This window comes from Pundamilia nyererei, unplaced genomic scaffold (genome assembly GCF_000239375.1).
Source record: "Pundamilia nyererei isolate P.nyererei 1_Seehausen unplaced genomic scaffold, PunNye1.0 scaffold00057, whole genome shotgun sequence".
NCBI classification, from domain to species: Eukaryota; Metazoa; Chordata; class Actinopteri; order Cichliformes; family Cichlidae; genus Pundamilia; species Pundamilia nyererei.
In genome coordinates this window covers 1,918,166-1,939,098 of record NW_005187458.1, presented here as the reverse complement: position 1 = coordinate 1,939,098, position 20,933 = coordinate 1,918,166, and the positions used below count along the sequence as shown (strand labels likewise).

At 39.7% G+C, this 20,933-nt stretch overlaps 2 protein-coding genes across 5 annotated transcripts in view; both read right to left on the bottom strand.

The window, feature by feature from the left end:
* eps15l1a (epidermal growth factor receptor pathway substrate 15-like 1a) overlaps nt 1–7,515 on the bottom strand; it is a 46,770-nt gene extending 39,255 nt beyond the window's left edge. For 2 of the 3 annotated variants that reach the window (XM_005734236.2, XM_005734238.2), the window contains exons 1-6: nt 7,256–7,514; nt 2,340–2,381; nt 2,125–2,214; nt 620–667; nt 289–384; nt 28–96 (exon numbers count right to left, since the gene is read on the bottom strand). In XM_005734236.2, the coding sequence (XP_005734293.1) occupies nt 28–96; nt 289–384; nt 620–667; nt 2,125–2,214; nt 2,340–2,381; nt 7,256–7,372 (462 nt within the window). In that variant the 5' untranslated portion in view covers nt 7,373–7,514. Of the gene's footprint in view, nt 1–27; nt 97–288; nt 385–619; nt 668–2,124; nt 2,215–2,339; nt 2,382–7,255 lie in introns of all 3 variants that reach the window. The other variant, XM_005734237.2, reaches the window with a different exon arrangement.
* A 1,517-nt stretch (nt 7,516–9,032) lies between these two features.
* Nucleotides 9,033–20,933, bottom strand: part of rad23ab (RAD23 homolog A, nucleotide excision repair protein b) — a 21,765-nt gene continuing 9,864 nt past the window's right edge. Inside the window, exons 3-10 of one of the 2 annotated variants that reach the window (XM_005734233.1) lie at nt 20,393–20,472; nt 18,302–18,747; nt 17,574–17,620; nt 14,552–14,679; nt 14,357–14,477; nt 11,768–11,949; nt 11,360–11,506; nt 9,033–10,887 (exon numbers count right to left, since the gene is read on the bottom strand). In XM_005734233.1, the coding sequence (XP_005734290.1) occupies nt 10,774–10,887; nt 11,360–11,506; nt 11,768–11,949; nt 14,357–14,477; nt 14,552–14,679; nt 17,574–17,620; nt 18,302–18,747; nt 20,393–20,472 (1,265 nt within the window). In that variant the 3' untranslated portion in view covers nt 9,033–10,773. Of the gene's footprint in view, nt 10,888–11,359; nt 11,507–11,767; nt 11,950–13,501; nt 13,560–14,356; nt 14,478–14,551; nt 14,680–17,573; nt 17,621–18,301; nt 18,748–20,392; nt 20,473–20,933 lie in introns of those variants that run through there. The other variant, XM_005734234.1, reaches the window with a different exon arrangement.

Sequence of the window (20,933 nt, the reverse complement as noted above, 5' to 3'; positions counted from 1 at the left end):
TGTGTGTGTGTGTGTATTTGTACACACCCTGACAGCCCAGTGCGATTCAGCAGGAACAGAGGCTGTGCTGCTTAGAGATGGGCTGCTGGTGTCCTTCTGCAATCACACGTTACAGTGATCATTTTCCAACTTTCAAGAAAAGGTTTAATAATATAATGAATTGAAATGAGTATGACAGAGTCTGTTCATCTACAAAATGAATATGAGCAAAAGAATTATAATTCTAGTAAGCTGTAGTTTCTGTATACAAAATATGACAGTTTTTGCTCGAATGAGGAATACACTCACAAACTTCGGAGGAGGGACTGTTAGGCTGAGACTGGACAAGCTGACTTCCAGACTGTTCTGAGCACAGGCAACCAGTCGTAGAGCCACATAAAACCCCTGAGTAAGAAAACAAAGTGCTTCCCATTGTGTCCTTCACATGTAGTATTAAAAAGACTTCTACCAATTGCTTGTATTAATTAGAACAACAGTATGTCTAAGAGAATTAAACATATTCTCCTCCATGCTCTCAAAAGTACATTTTTATTACTGTTTCTTTGGACGGTGTGATGTAGATCAATCTGTATATGTTTGCTTTTGTTTATTTACAATCATCTCTAAAACTCTACCTCACCTGTTTGTCCAAGTAGCCTTTGCCATCAGGATCAGCCAAATCCCAGATCTGTAACACAACGCACAAGTATATGATTAAATGTAAAATAAACAAATGAAAAGATGAAATGGAAAAATAACATTATCAACCATTAGTCTTACGTTACTGTGGTTTAGACTGTTAGTTGGTGCACCACCAGCAGAGCAGGATCACAGTAAGAGGAGTGGGTGTCGATTATTTCTTTCTAACAATCTTTCTTGACAAAAATTGTTTCTTTCGCCTTAAATGGCGCCACAATTGAAGGAAAATGCCTTTGTGAACTGAGCAGCATAGCTGAGTATGTGAGCTGTGCCCAGAAAAAACAGGAGGCTCAATAGCATGTGGAAGAACCAAACACAGCCACAACACTCACCCAGTCTTCATGGTGGTCGCCTGCTTGGTCAAACAATACTGTTGCAAGTCAGCCAGTGTAGCTGTGTTGTTCACTCTGGCACAAACAGCACGTCCTGATACCACAACTGTTCAATGGGCCTGAGGTCAGGACTGCAGCGGGCCATTCCCCCCTCTCCACTCTCAAATTCTAATGGTAGTGTCTGATAAACTCCGCTCTACTGGGGTCAGCGGTGGCATCTTGCAGGACATAGTATGGTCCCAGAATGTGACGATATAGGACTGCAACTGGTTGCAGAATCTCATCTTAATATTTCTCTGCATTTTAACTGCTTCCAATTCTGACAAGCCTTCTTATCACAGAGAAAACTGTGTATCACTGATAGAATAGAGACTGAGAGCAGGTCCAGCCTGTTTCAAACTGAGCTGTCCTGCAGTAACAGTAACAAGTAAGTGTAACACATTACTTTTTGTGAGCAACGACCCCAGCAATGGTCACAACCTCTAACATGTGCAAACATTTGACCACACAACGTGCAATCAATTTGCACAAATATTGTCTTTGCTGCTCAGAGATGGTGGTGACTCTCAAAGCAGAGCCGATGAAAACAAAATGAGAATCGACCAGGAATCGAACTGATAATGGAATTGGAATCACTAAATTTATATCAATTATAATCTCTAGTTCCAAGTTTTCCCATTTTGTGGATAATGGCGCTCATTTTGGTTCCCTGGACTGCCAAAGAATTAGCTTTGTAACTCTTTCCAGACTGACAGATGTCAGTGACTTTGTTCCTCCTCTGTTGTTGAAGATTTGTGTCTGTTTGTGTGCACACACATGACAAAGCCTACACAGAACTATATTTTTACTTTCTAGATTAAAATACTGCCAAATGAAGCTGCCCTTAGTAAATGGTTACATTTTCCCCTTATTTTAGGTTCTCGTGGGTTCAACCACAAATGGTAAATACACTGGTTCTCATCACGCACTTTTCTACTCTACCCGAGAACTTAAACCTATCTACAAACTCAACCATCATTTTGATAACAGATGCACAGCTGTGTGAGTGTGTCGACTGGTAAAAATCTAAGAGCCATAACCAGCTGTTACGTGATGTGTAACTTTGGTTACCTACCTTTCCCAAAGTAAGGTCAGGGAGTCCAGACTTTTTTAAGAAAAGAGCAGCTTCTGTTGGTCCTACTCTCCCTGTATTCCCAGGATCCACCTTAAAACAAATCATCAGTGCAGTGTTACATTCCATAGGCATCTCTCTCTTGTACCATCTTTTATATTTTTTTACACAAAATAGGTTGAAGCTTAAAAGTTTTATGTTTTGTGTCATCATCTTACCTGCCTGTAAAAGTTCTCATATACAGGGTTCCCACTGGACAACTGTGACAGAGAAAGAAAGTTATTAAATGATTAACAGACATATATGCCATCGACACTATTCAAAAATCACTTGCTTATCACAGTATAACACCCGGTCAGTTAAACTCAATCTGTCTAGTTAGGAAGAATAAACCATTCTGAATCCATTTTTCTTTCTTTGGTACAAATCAAAGAGACAGCAGGTGCACTGGTGAGGCAACAAGACAACAACCGAAAGGAGAATGGTTTTGCAGGTGCTGGCCAAAGACCTCCTCATCCTTCTTCAGTGATTTTCCTGTCAGTTTTTCTTTTTGTTAGTCTCCTTAACACTACTGGTAGTATAAGACAGCAACTGCAAGTCATTCAGGTTGCAAAGGTAGTCCAGCTCCTCCAGAATGACACATACCCATATATATCATAAGAAAGTCTGCCATGGCTTTCAGCCTAGTCTCATCTCAAAAACATGTAAATTGTGTCGGCTTTCAGCACCTGATCTCCTCGGGCACTCCCCGTGGAACGCCCGACGAGTTTAAAGCTAGAAATCAAATACCTGCGGGGGTTCTGAGTCAGTCTTTATCTGGACAATTTTAAAAAAATGCGTGTATATCGGATTTATTTTTGTTATTACAATCAGTAGAGATTTCTGAATTACACTGGGGATGCAGTGAAGAGGCTCTGTGAACAACTAAATGCAACTTCTCTGATGATTTGGCAGAACAGAATGGCTTTAGATAAGATAAGATAAGATAAGATAAGATAAGATAAGATAAGATAAGATAAGATAAGATAAGATAAGATACCTTTATTAGTCCCACGAGTGGGAAATTTCATGTTAAGGCTGCTGACCAATTGCACGCAGTGGCGGCACCATCTTACCCTCCGACCATACATACATTGCATGAAAACATCACATGGGGAAGACAGGTCAGAGAGGTATAACAATGGAAAATGCACAACATGAGGAAAGATAAGGAGAAAAAAAATAACTCCCCCCAGACTGAGCTCCAACAGGGAGATCAGTTTGAGAACAGAAAAAAACCATCTCTGCACATAGCACATGAAAAAACTCTTAATACACCAAAGAACACATGACAAGCAACAGGGGTGGGTAAAGGGTGAGAGACAGCCAGTGTAGACAGTGCATCCGGGCCTGCAGCATATGTGCTGGTCTTCTTGATCCACCGTCAGCATCGGAAGGGAATAAGCGTCGAAGGCGTTTGGAGGGGGAGGGGGGATGAGTGTATATCTGCATGTGTATATATATGTCTGTGTGCGTGTGTGTGTATGTGTCCAGAGTTCAGCTGAGACAGTGTCCTTCGCCCTGGCAGGCAGAGAAGGGCAGGGTATGCAGGATGTTCAAGGCTAGTTGTTGCACGTTTATCCCTAACAACACGCCACCTGATGACACTGTGATTCGAGCATTAGAGTAGCTCACCACCCTTGCTGATGAATGGGCCGAGCATTCGGGATAAGCGACCTGCAGTTGCAGTACAGTGGCCTTGTTGATTGTCTGCAGATGCTGCTTCATTCCCTAAATGAGAAAATTGGTCCAGAGACTGATTGACACTACTCTAACCAAGACGGTCTACATGTATCACCAGATAGGGCAGAAAGAGAACGACTAAAAAGATGACCTATGATGACGCTACTGAAGTGTGATACAATAATGACAGTTCTGTTAAAAGCCCAGACAGGACAGAGATAAGCCTGATGTATTAGCAGAAAAAAAAAAGAATGCTTGGACACTGCTAGCATAATAGACAGGTTTTTGACAGGGCTCCCACACAAACGCAAAGCAGAAGATGAAGCATTGCCAAATATGCTTCCAAACCAAAGAGGAGAAGCCTTTGAGTACACCTGTACAATGGTGGGTAATGAGGAGAGGCTGCAGTGTGTTGTCTGTCTTAAAACTGCTACCTTGAGACAGTTTAAAGCCTAACAAGCGAAGATCCCACTTGGAGACAAAACATCTAGAGCACAAAGACAAGTCAGTTGTCTTTTTCAGACAAAAACTTGTGAATTGTCGTGCTCAACAGTGTCTATTTACTATTATTGTCTGTTCCGGACAATTCTCAGCTCAGCTTCAACAAAGTTGCCTACCAAGTGGCACAGTGTAAAAAAAAACCACACACACTATTGAGGAGTAATAAATACTTCGCTGTGCTATGGATATGGTTTCAACTATGACTGATGACACAACAGCCAGCAAACTACAGGCTATTTATGATATCTGAAAGGACACGGAGGAGCAGCTTAAGGTGTGTGACAGCCGCTTTGCTCTACAGATGGATGAAGGCACTGAGAGTAACAAACAGGAGGACTTTGTGGGGATCTGCAGACTAGACTAGCAAGCTATGGCTGGGAAATGAGGAAATGTGGACTCATTTGAATTTGAAATCATTCATTGACAACAACAAGCTGCAGAACACAGTGATCTCATGCATGAAAGAACACATGTCTGCCCTTCAGAAACATTTCTTGAGATATTTTCTGGTGCCGGATTTTAAAAAAAGGATGACTGGATCCGTGACCCCTTCAGTGCAACACCACTTGCTGGCTTCAACACATCTGAGGAGGAACAGTTCATTTATCTCACCTCTGATTCAACAAAGAGGATGCCGTTTAAGTCAAAGACACTGGCTGCATTTTGGATTGGAGTGGAGAAAGATTACCCACTTTGACCATACAGCTTCCTTTTGCAACATCCTACTTATGTGAGGTAGGCTTTATGCTGTGGCTTCAATCAAGACAAAATACAGATCAAAGCTGGGCATTGAATATGAACTCGGAGTAGCAGTCTTAACTGTTACCCATGTTTGAGAAGATCTGCAGCAACAAGCAGGTTCACACCAGTCACTGAAAAGAAAAATATTTAGCCCGTTTGTGAACCACTGCTTTACACTAAGCTTAAGGAATGCATCCCTCTGGACCATCTGGGTAATGAGCTACCAGAACTTTTTCTGTAAGTGGAGACATTTATTTCTTACAATTTCAGTCCAAAGAGTTGTGCTGACAGATTTCTTTCTTTGCTGCAACAGCTTTTCATTTATCATGTAGAAAAACAGTTAAATATTTAACTTCTTTACACTGACAGAAAGGGGAATGTATGTGGCCCATGATGTAAAAATGACTTTGACACCTCTGACATAGAGGTAACACATCTGTGAATGTTGTGGACAAAAATATATGGCACTTAAAAGAAATACAAATAGAATCTGAATTTGGGATTTTTGGTTTATTATCATCTGGTGTGGATTATTTCTGTTATGCTTTTGTTGAGTCAAATCGTTACCGGTAAAAACTATCTGGAGTATAGCTAGCTAACTCTGATGTGATGCCATCTTTTCACACAGACCTCGTACGGTTTGTAACCATCCCCACTTTGTTATCCTTCATCATAAATGCAGGTTTAGAGCATACATACATAGTATTATCTACAAATTTGGTAATTTAAGACACTGGTTGTCTCAGTCTTTTTTATTTTGTTGGCACAAACTGAAATCACTATATGATCACACTGCCAACGTATACAGCAGAATGCAAATGATAAAATGTGTTACACATAGTAAGGGGAAAGTATTGTGGGTAATCATCAGAGTAACAGAGGATTAACATAGAGACCTCACACTGCATCACCACAATAATTAACAATCCCAGTTTGTTATCCTTTGTCATCAATGCAAACACTAAATAAAGGAGCTGTTACTATAAAATGCTGCTCCAGTTCACCCATTTAGACAGCCCAAGAAGACATCACACAGAGGTCACACTACCAGTCTGTGATAAGGCCAGAAGCTTATTTAGTAGGCAAGCTTCAGAAAAATCAGTGAGGAGGCATAAGGAGAGAGCAACAGTCTGTGGTCACCACCTGTAAAACCATTCACTTTCTGGGTTTTGTATCATTATTGTCTCACCAGAATCACGGCCCCTTAAGGCGACTGTTGTGATTTATATAAATAAAACTTAAACGAAATAGAATTCATCAACCATCCATCAAATGCAGCTACCACTATCACTGTATTTTAAACGACATTTTTTTTCTGCCAGCTGAAAGAAACCAAGCAAAAATAACCCCAGCAAGTAAAATATTTTTGCCTGACCCTTGGGGCCTCCGCACTCCATAAGGCATTAGTTTTGGATAAGATGAAAAAGAAGAACAAGAAGAAGAAGAACTGAGGAGAATTCTTTCGGTGCAGATAGAGGACGTGCATATCGCAACATAACAGGTCATTCAAATATATAACATATAACGCTTCTCTATTTTGCTATTTAAAATCCGTTCATTCATATCATATCATATCATACAACTGACGTGCAAACTCGGCAAGCAAGACTATCATTAGCGTGGATGCTATCAGCCTCGACATTAACTCCCACACTGAGAGCTAAGAACCGTTTTATTTCGGCATGATGAATCTTAAACAGCTCAATGCACAGCCTGCTTGGATGAGCGTTTATCCTCATCCTTGCAGTACTAGGCTAGGTTAGCTAGGGCTTGCTAGCTCGATGAGTGAACGTTATTATAGTTTATGGACACTTTTTTCCATTTACGCTCCACTTTGCTGTAACCTTATGTACAGCTTTCGTGGTGCTTATTGTCTTAAACGTATAATAATAATCGGGCGACTGCATATTATATATTTCGGGCGTAGGTAAATGGCCACACTGCTAGGTACTGCCAGCTGATGCTATCCAGCCCGCTACCTAACGGTACTGCAATAGGCCTTTCTTTCTACTAAGCTGCCTGCCTCATTACCAGCTGTATTTAAAGAGGAACTCGTCTTCAGTTCGCAGTTACATTAAAACCGACTGCCATGAATCACGTATATTGTATCACGCTTCGAAAAATCATATGTGTGATCTAAACTATAAGTCATATACTACGGCATCTTTACCTGGGTTAGAGATGTGAGGGCTGCCATCTTCCCTGTTGCTCCGGGAACGCACCCAACGTTCCTCTCCAAAACATGACCCCCCCGCCCCCTATTGGACAACGCCACGCTTCCCTGCATAAACGGAAGACAGTATTGAAGCTACACTTTGAAATTCTGCATTTATCGTTAACGTGAATTCCTCGACGTGTCACAAATATTTTACAACCAAAAGCACAGATTCGCCCTTTCTGTGTGTGTTTGCTGTTAAGTTTATCAATTCCGTTTCAAATTTTATCAGAAGAGGTCACATATGAGGTCATGTACAATCTGATGCCTGATTTATCTGCGATGAGCCTTTGTAGAGCTACGACGTAACCTACGGAAGTGATGCACTTGTGTTGGTGCATTACGCGTTAATTAACAGCTGATAGAGATAAATAACCAGACTTTTTCCCACCGGTGTCCGCGCTTTCTTATGGTAAGTTTGTTTTTTTGTTTGTTTCATTCTTTTAGGAGGCAAACACATTGTCTATCTAGTTTTTCTACTTCTTTGTAGATTCCCTCACGTCCATTGTTGCAGCTTAAGCACCCTCCTTCAAGAATATTTGTGACTTTTTATACTGATGCTAATACTAATTACAATAGTTGCGGGCTTCGTGGATCGACGTGTTACAGGACGTGTACGTGAAGTTAGCGTCGTACAGATCAGAGGGGTTTGCTGCCTGATTTCTGAGCTACATCGATCTACGGAAATCTACGTCGTTGTCACAAGAGTTACCCCTACTGGCAGTTAAGGAGAATGCCAGTTTAAGGTTCCCGCAGTCCAGCTTTGATCTGTATTTTGTCTTGATTGAAGCCACAGCAGAGGTCACAAGTAGGATGTGGCAAGAGGAACATGTATCAGCAGGGTTCTCTTACTTAGAAATATGTTATTAATAATAATGTATACTTTATTGAAATTAGTCCTCTGCATTTGACCCATTCACTCAGTGAAGCAGTGGGCAGCCACTAAGCAGGCGCACGGGGGAGCAGTGTGTAGGGACGGTACCTTGCTCAGGGGTACCTCAGTAGATTTGAACCCCTAACCCTTCCGATCATGGGGCGACCACTCTACCTTCTGAGCTATTCCTTGATAGATTAATCAGCAGATCAATCACAGAAAATATGCAATGCCTGCTTGCAGTAATATAGTACACACAAAAACAATATTGATGACAAAATATCACTATTCATTTTTTAAAAGCCATTTAATATACACAATGCATAAACAAAACAAAAAAACCCCATCACAACTACTTCTCAACTCGTACATTTAAGGTTGGTAGTAATTCTTATAGACCCGAAAAAGAAAACAACAGACAAATTAACACCAGAGAGATGCCACAATGGCAGTTTGATCAATCCTTAATTAATCCAAAGGCATGCCATAAATAAAACTCTTTTGCAAGGAACGAGCTAAGGAGCATTTGTCACAGCAAAATACAATTTCTCGCTCACATCGTTTATCCCATTAACAACACTACAGAACAGTCGTGTGTCTAAACACAAGCACACTGGATGCTGAAAAACGACTTAACATTCCCATTTCTTTTAGTCCACTTTTAAATGAACACTGTTTGTAAAATAAAATGTGGTGAAGTCTTTGACTGTAAGGCATGGAGGAACAGCAGCCTAACCCTTTTCCAGTTTCAAGATGCATAGAGGATGTGATATGAGAACACTGAACAGAAAATGATTGTTTAAAAGAAATTCATGGATTCTTTGTTTGCAAAAAGTTTCACATTTTCATTTTTTTTTCCTTTATGGTTACATGAATAGTAATGTAAGGTCCAATCTAACAAAACTGGTAAAAACAAACTAGCTAAAACCTCCTAGAAGTTTATTCTATGCTGAAAAAGCACATAAACATAGTTTTCCCTGTAAACTTAACACAGTACAAACCTAAAAAGGCTTTCTTGTTGTCTTGGTGAATGACAACAAACGTAGTTAAATGGGTAGTGAAGTTAACTGCTCTATTATATAAGACCAATGAATGCCTACAGTTTCTTATCATTTCTCCAACACAAATGTGAGAATGTCAAATTGAAACAGCAATCATTGAGAGTAAATAAAAAATAGGAGTCTCCCTTGGGTCAGCTGGGGAAAGTATCGTGTATATTTCTGTACTTTCAGGATTTGTCTGCTCTATGAATCATCCTTAAGTTTATTTTATTGACTGAAATTTATAAATTAATCCTTGCCCCTAATAATACATAAAGTAAAATATTACTTATCCAAACCATCAAGAAAAAATGTTACTAATAGATGCAGTTTGTACTAATAATGTAATGACACTAAAATAAAGTGACTCAATCACACCATCACAACAAACTGAAATAAAAAACACCTTTAAGTCAAAATGCAGGGCACAAGAGCAGACTCAGGGAGGAGCTACTAAAACCTCAAATACTTGGTGGAGAAGGAAGAGGAGAAGCAGCAACAGCAGACATCACTGTTTCTTTATTTGCCTTATTATCATTATTATCGACTGTCCCCAGAGCTTTCCTTAACAAGGCAACAACAGTTTAACTGCACTTGTGTGAGTGATTCATTCTGACTTAACAGGTGTCTTGTGGAAAAGGAGTTTCTCTAGCCCTAATTGCAGGGACTCTTTGTGACATTATCAGATGTGCATTTTCAATGCAACAGACCCAGTAAGTCAGTCATCAAAAAGACAAAACTTTGAGATAGTCTCGACTTGTAAAAGAGAGAGGACACTAACATTTCTACATTTAATTAAAATGTAAATGATCTCAATTAAAAACATTTTATCATTTCTCCTTTTTGGGGAACGGTTGAATAGGTGTCAACATTTCAACTATCCAGCTGTGAAATTCAGCCAGCTTTTACACATCTACATGGTCAGACACCAATAGAAGAATTTGCAAAGACTTTTTGCACGGACAAAAGAAGCAGCGGAAGTGACAGGATCCAATATGAGCTTTGATCTAAATCAATAGTAGCTTCCAAGCAGTGAGGTCAACAGTTTTAGTCAAATGTTCAGGGAACTCCAACATGTAGGTTCGCATGTTGAAAATGCATTTTTTCTCATTTATTATGTATTACCTTACTTTACACATGTACAGTAGTTTAACGTGTTCAACAGGCAGCCTGTGAGCTCACTGCAGAGGAAATCCTCTAACTTAAATCCTGCTGGCCTGTGATGTAGGCTGTTTGCAAATTTACTGGTGGGACTTCTGTCAGTGTGGTCACTCAATACAAGCATCAGCAGTAATGATGTAGTAGCAGTGAGGCAATGCTCAGTGGTAGCACCTATGATGATCATCATAGCTGAATGAAGAGTAGGCAGCGCAACTAACTTTGAACACCATGTCATCATTGTCATCATCATCATCATCGTCATTTAATGGCCACAGTCCCATGGTGTGAAAAGAAATATCCCCTTCCTCTCCTGCCCTTGTTTCTCCCTGGCAGACTTGCAGTGGTGTCATCCACTCTGCAGCCCTCTGTTGAGCAGTGATGAGCCCGGTGATGCGGGCTTACTCATCGTCCCATGTTTGCTGTAGCAGGAAGTTAGCAGCTAGATTCTCATTCTTCTCACAAGCAAAGTACGCCTGGATGACTAAACCTTCAGGGAATCCCAGTGCTTTTAACTGGAAAACAATGTCATTTACATTTTCAGTCCTCCTTTCACCTTATGGACAATTCAACAAGACTAATAAATGTAAAAACACACCTACTATAAAACATTCATGCTCGTGTTCCTGCATTTATGCATTCATTTGTTGTTTGAAAAATTACATGAAGAAAAACTATTAAGTATACATAACTGCTTGACCAGAATATTGCAGAATACTGCCCTTCAAATTTGTATGTTTTCCAATGTGCATATTTAAGAATTTGTTTCATTAATGCTAACAGAAAAACATCAAGGATCCAGCAACATAATTTTCCATCACTGATGTCTCAACAAAAGTCATGGAAATTCAGTAGCAGGTTGTGTTCAGACTGATTTCCTTTCATATGTTTAAAAGAGAAAACTATTTGTTCCTAGGCTTGTGTAATTCTGCACAAATTGTGGAAATTTGGTGGAACTGACTGTGTCAATGTGACTGGCAAACTCACCCTCTCAATTGCCTCTTTCTCCTGTGGGGTGACCTGGATGTAGTTAGTGTGTGGTGACCCATGGGCATCAGCATCTTCTCCTCCTGTATCTCCAGCTTGTGGCTCATTCAGCATCTGTACAAAACGCTCCTGGTGCTCTGTGATTTGCTGCAAGTTACACAGTTGAACTGTATATCAACCACCCAGTTTAGGCAAACTACAGTGGACATGGTAAACAATTAGTATAGTCACTTGGGGGGATTTTACGTCAGAGAAATGTTTCCTGAAAAATACATTTACAGATTTATTTCTTTATTGTTCTTACTATTAGGAACAGTTCTTTGAGATACCTTAAACAGTCAAACAGAAATTATATTAACAGACCCTGACAGACGCCACTAGAGAACGGTGAGTTTTGTGGTGTGGTACCTGCAGCAGCTGTGGGTTGTCTCTCCCGAGCTGTTGCAGCAGGGCTGGCAGGAGGGCTGGGTTCTGCTGGATGATCTGTCTCATCTGCTGGAACTGAGGCTGGTTCCTCAGGAACTCCAGAGGGTTCCCTATGGAGCCAGATCCTCCTCCAGCAGTGACAGGCTGGCTGCTGGACACAGGCCCTGCTCAGGAGGGGACAAAATGTTAACTGTTGCTATTCAAGAAGAGATTACATTTTATAGGATACAATGTAAAGACAGTAAAACCAAACAGTGAAGTCTGTTCTGAGAGTGGCTTCATAGTTCTGTCTTGGTGCACAGTTTTGCTAAACCAGAAAGACTATCATGAGAATATTTTGTTACTGCTCAGTGACAAAAATACTTATGAAGCCCCGAAACGAGACCCAGGAAGTGGTTAGGAAGAGGTTGATAAGATTGTCTGAAGCAGTTGGAACAAGACAACCATAGCTGTGTAGCTAGCCACAATGTAGCACATTATTATATACCAGCTAGCCCAAATTCAATAACCCTACAAATGTCACGACTGTTTAGTTTTCTGTCTTCCTTTATGTCAAAAGTGATAGCAGAGCTGTACGTTTTAATTTTTCAGAAATCCCTCAATCAGAACATGATATATCATCTTTAAATGGAAACTAGCCAGCTAACTCCTTGCTAACTTCATAAATTCTGTTTTCGTGGATGTCTGGATGTCAAACTTAATTGTTTCACCTTGTAGAGCAGCCACACTGATCATATTATTAAAGATGAAATAATTTAAACAGTTTGTAACTCTCAGTGATGCCACAGTGTTCGTTTGACTTTGGGACCTGAAGCGGAGTTTGGACCCAGGAGCGGCTAATGACAACAGACTTAAAGACGGGATACCCAGGGGATGCTTCACCAAGTTTGTATGGTTTACATAAGACACATAAACAGGGTGTACCTTTAAGATCAATTTTCTGTATGATCAACTCAGTCATCTATAACAACTCAAAGTTTCTGGTTTCGATCCTTAACCCGTTGGTAGGCAGCTCTGAACACCACATCCAGAACACCTTGAATTTTGTTGAGAAGGTGAGAGACGTCATTATGGAGGCAGATAAAATAATAGTGTTGTACGATGTTACATCTCTCTTCACTTGTGTTCCAGTCACTGAAGCAGTGGCGGTAGTTTGCAAGAGATAACAGGATGACCCCAACCTGAGCAACAGGACCACTCTCAGCACCAACCAAGTCTGTGTGGTCTTGGATCTGAGTCTTAATTCCACCTATTTCACATACAAGACTCAGTACTACAGGCAGAAACATGTGTGTGCCTTGGCTTCCCCAGTTTCACCCATTGTCCCCAACTTGTACATGGAAGGGGAAAAGAGGGCTCTGTTATCCTACCCTGGAACACCTCCACGTCATTGATTATGTGGATGACACCTGGATGAAAATCAAATCTCAGGACGTACCACAATTCAATAATCACACGCGAACACATCAAATTCACCACGGAGGATATGACAGGCTAGCTGTGAGATTTCCATCTGTAATGGGGGGCATTTAAACGTTGATGTGTACCGTAAACCAATGTATACAGATCAGTATTTAAGGTTTGACTCTCATCATCCACAGGAGGCAAAACTTGGTGTTTTTCTACATGATAAAGAAAAAGTTGCTGTGAAAAGAAAGAAATCTGTCAGCATGACTCTTTTGACTTAAATTGGAAGAAATAAATGTGTAAACTTACAGAAAAAGTTCTGGTAGCTCATTGGCCAGACTGTCCAGTGTTTTGGTGTGGGGTTTAACTGTAGTCATAAAAAACAGAAATTTCTGTAGTAGAAAGTGAAAAACAGAAAGTTTTCTGTCATATAATTGTTTATTTCTTGATTCCTTTGTGTAGTATGAATGGTCATAAGGGAGATTTTTATCAATAGGAAAAACTGTAAAACTTATGGAAATACAGTTAAAGGTCCAATTTTATTAAACTCTTAAAAGTCCGGTTAAAAATCAAACAAGAAGAATTATAAATGGCTTCAAGTGTATATTCAGACCTGTGAGACTTCTTTAGACACTCAAAACACTGAGATATGGCTCTGTGGTACATGCAGACATCTCTGCATCAAAGACGCTTTGTATAAAGGACAAATTTGGTCAAGCGAAATCCCTTCTGGAGAAAAGTTTTATAGTCAGATCAGAAAAAAATATTTTGACACAATGGCAAGAGGAGTTGGAGGAGTAAAAGTGAGACTTTCACACCTAAGAACACTGTACCGACTGTCAAGCACGGTGGTGGTCTTACCATACTGTGGGAATGGTACTGGTACACAGCACAAAGTGGAAATAGTAAAAAAGTGAAATAATCTAAAAAAAGAAATACTTCCAAATTCTTCCTCTGATGATGTTGAAGTTCCACTAGTGATAAAACGTTAGTGGTGTGCAGAATTTTTGTGGACGTTGTGTAGCTTTAGACCACAGTTATTCCAGTTGTCATCTTGGCATCATTTCCGTGTCCCCAGGAAGTTCATGCGGAGGAAACAAGCTGCCTTGTTTAAAACAGAAAGTTAAAGAGAAGTAAAAATAAATAAATAAATTGGGCTCTTACTACTGGGGGGTGCTGGAGGCTGCTGTGGTGGTTCTTCTGTAGAAGGTGTAGAGGGGTTGGCTGGAATACTATGTCTACTTGGTTGTGGATTGTGCAGATCACTAGCCCTTGCTGGAATACCCTGCAACACATGAACAGTTACTGTATAGTTTACAATACAGCTCAGCATGATTATGAAGCTGGTTAAACTCTCACCATGAGCAAGTACTCCACTGCTCTGTCTGGGTTGTTGTAACTGGCTCTTAGTGCAGCAACAACTTGCTCCCGCTCATATCCTATCGACATAATCTCTGACACCAGGTTTTCATATGCTGGTCCAGTCACTGTGGTAACAACAAGAGAGGTTTTTATGGGCAGGAAAGTTGACCTGAACCTAGATGAAGTGCGCAGGTTGTTTTTGTGTTATTTGGCACAGTAGATATATCAATAGAACTAAATACAGAATAGTGATACTTGAAAGTCTGTAAATCTGTAAATTAAGAGTTTTCTACCTAAACAGTCCTAGGTCCTTCTTGAGTTATCGCATTTGCAAAATTTTCAGAAAACCTAACCTCTGGCCTTAATATTCAAACTTGTCCAAGATTTCTAGTACTTGAACCTATGGTATAAATTTACATATTTTAATTTGCCTATCTCTCCAGTTATTAATTTCACAAACTTGTGCGTCCACGCTGCCTTTTTGCGCCTCCTCTTGTCTCTATGCAGCCTCAAAGAGATACAACCTCAAATATACAAAAGGTGGGATGTAATTTAAAATGTAAAATTAAGTGGAAAACAATGATCTACTAATCTCAAAAACCCATATTAGGGCTGCACAAGTCATTGAATTTTAATCTCGACTTCAATATTTTGGTTTCTCACAGTAGAACAAACGTGATCAAGCAATACTAAAAATAAATGCTCCAATACCCCAGTGTTGTTTAGTTCACTGCAGAACACATTTAACTTATTCTAACCAATGAAAAGACAGACAGTGTAATTATTGTATGATGGCCAAGAAAAACAGTGCAGGGGTTGTTAACATGATCATCCAACAGCATCTATTAAAGTGAACCTGTACGTCACAATATCCACAAATATGCACTGAAATCACCAAGGCAATCACAAAAAGTCATATTCATTAAACATGGTGGGCAACAAAAGCTGTAGGAAAATGGTCAACATATTGAACGAAAGCTATGTTACCCATCTTTTCCAAAGTGGAAAAACCTCCCAATATTGTGGAAACGACTAACCGTTTTCATTCAGTGGTTGGTTTGGTTGTACAGATTATTGCCTATTATCTAAAAACTCAGAAATAATACTGGTCCCTCTTTGACCAGAATGGAGGCATTTGAGAAGGCTGCTTCTACTTATACATTGAAAAAGAACTGGAGTTTTGCCTCCTTTTTATGCAAAGTACACAGAACCATCAGCACTGTTTTTTTTTCTAATGGAATTATGTCATTCCAATTTAATCTTAGCTGTGGTACCAGGGAAGGTTTACTACCGTCACCATTAATATTTGACCTTTAACAACTGCTTTCAGTATGCTGACAACATTCTTCTAGCTTCGGTAATCTCCACACAGCAGCATCTGAGATCTCGTTTATTACTGATTCCAGGGTAGCTCAGGATATGCAGCACGTCACCCACTATGTATGGAAGGTTGGTGGTTTGATCTCTAGCTGCTCCGGTCTGCGTGCCAAATGTCCTTTGGGAAAATACTAAACCCTAAGCTGGTCTCCGATGCATCACAGTATGACTGTGTGTGAATGTTAGATAGAAAGCACTTACACAGGAAAACGTGCCTGTGTGAATGGGTGAACCAGTTCATTTTCCATTTGATCCATTCTATGAAACTTCTGGTTGCATGATTAATTGGACTGTGTCAGAGGTCATGCCACTACCAGCGCAGTACAAATGTATGTCATCAAGTGTGACATCAGTTAACCAGGTTTATTAAAAAAATATGCAAACCAAAATTCCCACTGTTATTCAGGCTACTCAATCAGCCATTCAAAACTTGGCTAATATGCATACATCTCTGTTGGGTAAGATCAGTCAGGGCGGGATGGCTGTTCCTCCCACAATGCATCTTATTATATCTATATGTTAATCTGTAAAATACTAGTATAGAACTGTGTCGACAAAAAACAAAAACAAAAAAACAAGATTTTACTAAATAATTTTAAAATAGTTTATGTATGAGTAGCATTTATGGACCTTATCAAAGATATTGTCTGAAGAGGATGCTGATAACCCAACATAAAAAAAGACACACAAATGGATGAATGAGAAAGAAATTACAAGCCTGGGAGTGATGTCTTATCGTTTTGCTTTTTGTGATTAGTGACTTTGTTCTTTGGTTTACTATTAAAGATAGAAAACACTTTGAAGAACATATTTTTTAAAAAGAGAAAAAAGGAGCATTACATCTTTCCACCCGTTGTGATCATTTCTGATAAAACAGCAAACAGTGGACAGATCAACTGAAAGAACACCTCCATGATGTCAGGTCACCTAGATGATACAAACTTTCAGATACTGTTCATTTGCTGTAGAAAGTTTTTAGGACTGCAACTTCTGCTTTAGTTCTCCACTTTCCAGTGAGATATGAAACATTTTTGACTAAGAATACACGTTATTGGTGCAAAAATACTTGCATATGTTTCCAGTTTTACCATCTTTGGATTTTTTGTCTGTGGATCATCAGTTGAGTTATGACCCATAGGTCAGAGTTAAGAGACAAACAAAACGATCAGGACTTAAATTGAGTAAGAAAGTAGCCAATGTCCAAAGAAAAACAGTCTCACTCATTGGAAGCAAAACAGGAATAAATGAGAGGTAGCACCTGACTTTTGCACAGTACTGTACATCATAGGGGCTTTGGCTCAGGAACAGGTTGTCTGCTAATCAGGAGGTTGGTGGCTCGTTCGTATCTTGCCAAAGTATTGCAGTGGGCAAGATACATTTCCAGTCAAGCTTGGGGGAAAAAAATGCTGTCAACTACTGGCTAAAACTGAACTCCACTTATTTAGTCTGTATCTGTTTAAATGCTGAATTTTTCAATAGAAACTACTGTTCTAATTTCCTTACTATCTCCACGTATGCTGTAATATAGAAAATGTTTACTGTATCAGTCGCACTCTAATGATTAAAACAAAAAGCACCATATAATTAGTACATTAGTATTTTACTAGTTATGACAAAGAAAAGAATAATCACTGATAATTACCCAGTATTGATGCTGCTTCTTCAAGAAGACCCAGTTCATCAACGAGGCTGAGAGAGATGAACAAACAAATAAAACATGACATAAATGTTCATTCTAAAGAACCAGGATTTAGGATTTTAAGTGTTCCTTGCTCTATATTGAGGCACTATGATATAACTTAATGCTTATATGCACTACTCAGGTTCTCTTCCTGCATACGATGACTGTTTTTGTGAACTGCCACGAGATAAATCAAACTGAATTGAGTGCCAGTAATATACTAAAACTAAAAAAAGTAAATAACATACATCATGTTCAGTTCCTCACTACAGCCACAGCACTAACATGGCCAGAATGAATGAAACACTGATTAAACAATGAAAATGAATCCATATTCACCGTGTTCATCAAGGTTGTGTTGTTTTATGATCAACCTACAGCAGCACACTTATGCTTGAAGGAAAAAAACTGTCACTGCAATTACTACTCAGCTTCACTATACGAAGAAAAGTACTGGGCCACCTACGCATTACATCTAAAGTTGTAATTATCCATGCTCTCACACAAGGCACAAAATGACCTTGATTCTTTGAAGGTGACAAGACATGCAGAAAGTAATTAGAGCTTCTTCGATATATAACCATCTGAACTAGAATAATATGAGCTTACCTACCCATTTTACAACTTCTTATGATATTTCTTGATCAAACAATTAAACTGCCACAGTTTACATAAAACTATTATCCAACCTTGAAGCAGAGGACTGGACTGGTGCTGTGCCAGATGGTTCATTCTCTGGGTCTTCCCTCAGCTCTTCTTCTGACTGGGCAGCAGGGGTGGGGCTATCTGTAGGGACTAACTCAGGGGCTTCCTGTACAGCTTCAGGAGCTGTGGAAGAGGCAACAGTGGCTGTGGAACCAGAGGCCAGAGCTGATTCTGAGTGTGAGTCCAAGGTGGGTTTTGCTGTTGCACCAACAGAAGCCACAGTGGTGTTTTCTTGAACAGAGGGCGGGGCTTCCGAGGGAGGCACTGACTGTGAGGCAGGTACAGCAGCAGACATTGTGTGTGTTGGTGTGGAGGGCACCTGTTTTGGGCCAGAGGCTGGTGCTGGTGCTGCAGCTGAGGGTGGCACTGGAGTTGCAGCTGGCGTGGGAACTGAGTGAGTGACTGCTTCAGCAGGAGAGGTTGGTTTGGGCTAAAATGACATTTGAGAGCTGATTATTAGTGGTGTTGCTAAGATAGTCAAACAAACACACAGTTACACACATGTAACTAAAACAGAATCAGTTAGGATGCAACCCTGTTAAACTACCCCAAGAAACATTTCCATGTGAGCCCATAGTGGACAAGTGTGGATTAGCCCATGCCCATCATGGTGTTATCTAGGCAACGCAGAGTGGGCTTTCCCGTAGAAAACCCATATACTTCAAAGGGCAGAACTTCCCTTTATTTATAATAAGTAAATGACTACTATGGAGAAGATTAAACCATAGAACATTATTACACTTTCAGAAATATGACTCTGAGAGAAAGCGACTCATTGAATTCTAATATATTTGTAAGTTTGCTCACTTACAAAGAAATTAATTTTTGTGCCAATTTATTTTAAGTGTGAGAGACAGGATATTAAATATACATTAAAAAACATATTACATCAAAGTTATAAATTGTTGTGCATGTCATTGAGGGAAATAAATCTTTGATCTCCTACAACTGAGCCAGTATTCTGGCTCCCACGGATTGGTCACAGCCAATCAGTCAATTCGATCAACTACAGATACTCCTGCACTCAACTCAGTAAGTATATAAAGCACACCTGTCCACAGAATAACTTCTTTCCATTATAACCTCTCCACACCATGGATAAGACCAACGACCTCTTAAAGGACGTCACACAGAAGACTGTAGGCTTGGGAGAAAGTGCTGTGGTCAGACGGAACCAAAATCGATCTCTTTAGCGTTAACTTGACCCACTGTGGAGAAAGAGAGATGCTAGTGTGTGACCCAAAGAAAATCAGCCCACAGCCAAGCACAAAGGTATGTATTGTAAACTCTTGGATGAGAAGCCCCTCTACCAGAACACTGATGATGAGTGTTGACTTAGTATTATAGCATGACAATGACCCAAACCATACCACCAAGGCAACAAATGAGTGCCTAAAAAAGAAGCACGTTAAGATGAGGGATTGACTAGCCAGCCTCCAGACCTCAGTCCTAGAAGATGTGTGGAGGGAGCTGAAAGCTTTGTGTTGAGGCAAGCAGCAGGCAAGGAATCTACATGATTTAGAGAGTTTCTGTGAAGAGGAGTGGGACAAAATTCCACATATAACAACTGTCACCACTGTGCTCGCCAAGTTGGTCATGTTTTGCTCGGGGATCAAATACTTACTTTACTCAATGACATGCAAAGGAAATAATAACTTTTTTGTAATTTTTGCAGATATTAAAACTTCACTAGAAGAACCAAAGGTGTGAAAAAATGTATACCAATTAAATAGATTCAGGAAAAATGAACTAACAGAGGGTTAGTCGGACCACAGGCTTCTAACAGAGGCTTAGTGCCGAAATACAGGGATATGATAGCAGTATTGGTAATACATGGCAGGCAAAGAGTTAAACAGTAGTTTAAAAGTCTTCAGGAGAACTTTGTTGTGCACAACTTTAACTGGACAAGGATTGCAATAAATAACTGTGATAGTGTTAAGAATTGATGCTTAGTGTATAATAGTGTATTGATATCGTTTTTATGGAGGAAGTGCACAGAACCAATATAGTCACCCTGGCAGCCATCACAAGCTACAGTAAAACTGAGTAAATAAAAAAGCAACAAAGACACTAACCTTGGTAACCATGACCACCACAAAGTTCTTCTCATCGATTCTGTACTCTTTCAGTGGGATATCATCGTTTAAGATTTTGCCTGTGACATTCACACAGAAACAGCAAGTGACAAAAGATATGACAGAGTTATTGAACACTGACTATGAAACAGATTTATAGGCTGTGACCTTTACATGTAGGGTGTATAGAAAATATAAACGTAGCCAATGTGAAATCAATCAATGGTTTAGGAAGTCCCATCAAAAAGCTTTGAGCTGAGCATTTTCACTGTTGCTATTTCAGGGACATCACGCACTCATAGTGTGATCCATCAATCTCCAAGGCAAGCAACTGCAAGTGGCATCATCCTTCTTATATAATTTACGAAATGTTTTACGAAACAAAAAGTGTTATGCACTTCTACAATGGCTTCCCTTTTTAAAACTGCAAGATACACTTAAGTTTCTTTTAAAATTTTATTAACATGGTTATGAATATGTTATTAGGCACTTTTGCATTTCAAAACTCTGTTTCCTGCTTTCCTTGCATTTTGCTTATTTG